This window comes from Poecilia formosa, unplaced genomic scaffold, assembly GCF_000485575.1.
Source record: "Poecilia formosa unplaced genomic scaffold, Poecilia_formosa-5.1.2 Scaffold1811, whole genome shotgun sequence".
Classification (NCBI taxonomy): Eukaryota; Metazoa; Chordata; class Actinopteri; order Cyprinodontiformes; family Poeciliidae; genus Poecilia; species Poecilia formosa.
In genome coordinates this window covers 2135-4112 of record NW_006801750.1, presented here as the reverse complement: position 1 = coordinate 4112, position 1978 = coordinate 2135, and the positions used below count along the sequence as shown (strand labels likewise).

The following is a 1978-nucleotide window of genomic DNA, read 5'->3' as shown; positions in this document are numbered from 1 at the left end:
CGCGTTAGAAGCGGGAGGAGACTCTGAATGAAGCAAACAGGTTGTGATTGTTTCCAGAGAGACACTGAAGTGGAGTCAGAGCGCCGCGGCTCCGCTCGCCTTTAACTCTGAAGCTGCTGGATGTGGAGGAGTTTAGATGAAGGATTTAGTTCATATGATCCTCAAACTAAATGTCATCTATTCTTCCGCAGGAGAGACGCGGGGACACTTTTCCTCCACGAACCTTTTGGATTTGAGCGCAGCAGAGAGATCTGCGGACCGAGCGGCCAAAGATGAACACCGTTGTGTTTAACAAGCTGAGCAGTCAGGTCCTGTTTGAGGAGAAGGCGAAGGAAGTGGAAATGAGCAGCAGAAATTACCTGGAGGTCATCGACGGCCAACATCCAGACCTCCTCTGCAGCAGCCCGGCCATCAGAGACAGCCAGGCGGCCAGACACAGGCGGAGCGGGTATGTGAGGCTCTCTGTTCTGGTAGAAGCTGCTGCTCAGCATGCGTGGATGTGGGTCGGCTTAGTGGGTGAAGGAACCCACGGGGGGGAAATCTGACAGCCTGGTCAACCTGCTGGTCACTCGTTAGCTGAGCGAGAAACGGAGAAAAACTCTCTTCAGATCTCAGGGATTAAATCTTCGGGTTTTGCGCAAATAAGCGCCGCAAATGAAACATCTAAACCAGAGACTTAAAGACTGATATGGGTTTAGATTTCAAGTAGAAATATTATTAAACTCCATCAGCAGTAGCTCAGCAGAGTTTTTATCGTGTGCATGTATTAATAAAATAATGAACATGATGGACGTTTTTCTGTTGTCGTGCGTAAATACGCATTTGCTCCAAATTTGGCTAAAATGATTTTAAGTGTCTCCGTTCAGACTGTAGTTTCTAAATATTTTCGTCCTGAGGTTGTGATGAAGAACAATAATAAACCTTTTTCTAGACTGCTGCTGATCTAATGACCATTAAAGCTGTGATCAGAATTAAGGTTAGAATTAAGACGCAGCTGATATTTGTTCAGTAGCTCGTTGCTCCAGAGACACGAGTTAGATCCGCGCCTAAAGACAAGTTATTTCATGAATCTGTTATCTAATTATTTGATTTATCTGCGAATCCAAGTATTTGTTTTCTTTTCACAGAAACCATTTTATCTATTCAAAAGTAAGGTTTTGAATATTTAGCATCTAACCGTAAAAATGTAAACAAAACTTTGCTGAAAAGTATGTATTGTGTAAAGGGCGCCTCCAGAATGATGTAAATATACAGGATGAAACCCTGAATATATATGTTCAAATAAAATATGTAAAATACAAAAAAAAATATTAAAATTTAAAAATGTATATTTAAAATATCAAATAAGATTAATTTGATCTGGAAACAAACAACAAAAAACAAACAAACAAACAAACAAACAAAAAAAAAACAGGCCAGTATTCAGTCCCGAGCGTAATTCCAAATGGAGGAAAAAAAAAACGTTTTTATTAAACTGTTAAATCAAAATGCTGTGTTGGAGACTGTAACTGTACCTGTAAATGACATATTACTGTATTATTTTTTCATCCTCCTTTAAATTAAAATCATTTAGGCATTATTATTATTAAAACCAGATTAATCCAAACCGACCAGCCTCACATTAACACAGCGGCGTTAACCGAAGTTCCCCTGAGCATGTTCTGTCTCATCGACTGAATTTGTTTTTACAGTTTCATACAAAACTATTTTTCTGTCAAACTGAATAATTAGGTAGAGATTTATCAAAAGGATACATATTTAGGTCTTTAGTGAGTACGTTTGCGAAATTTTGCGCAAATTCGTAGTCCACTAGATGGAGACATCACCAGTCATCAGTGGCAATACTACATAGGCCCGTATATATGTATATAGGCTGCCTGTTGTACTAAATTGAGATAAATTCAATATAGCACAATATTGACCTTTTATTGACCAAAGTCAATAAAAGGTTATTTAATCATCAGCTGCAGGAAACTGG

The 1978-nt window shown here is 39.0% G+C and overlaps 1 protein-coding gene across 1 annotated transcript in view; it reads left to right on the top strand.

Annotated features, from left to right (window-relative positions):
* The first annotated feature begins 36 nt into the window (after positions 1 to 36).
* LOC103132984 (homeobox protein Mohawk-like) overlaps positions 37 to 1978 on the top strand; it is a 3078-nt gene continuing 1136 nt past the window's right edge. The window contains exon 1 of the mRNA XM_007544733.2: positions 37 to 448. Coding sequence (XP_007544795.2) covers positions 273 to 448 — 176 coding nt within the window. The 5' untranslated portion in view covers positions 37 to 272. The remainder of the gene's footprint in view (positions 449 to 1978) is intronic.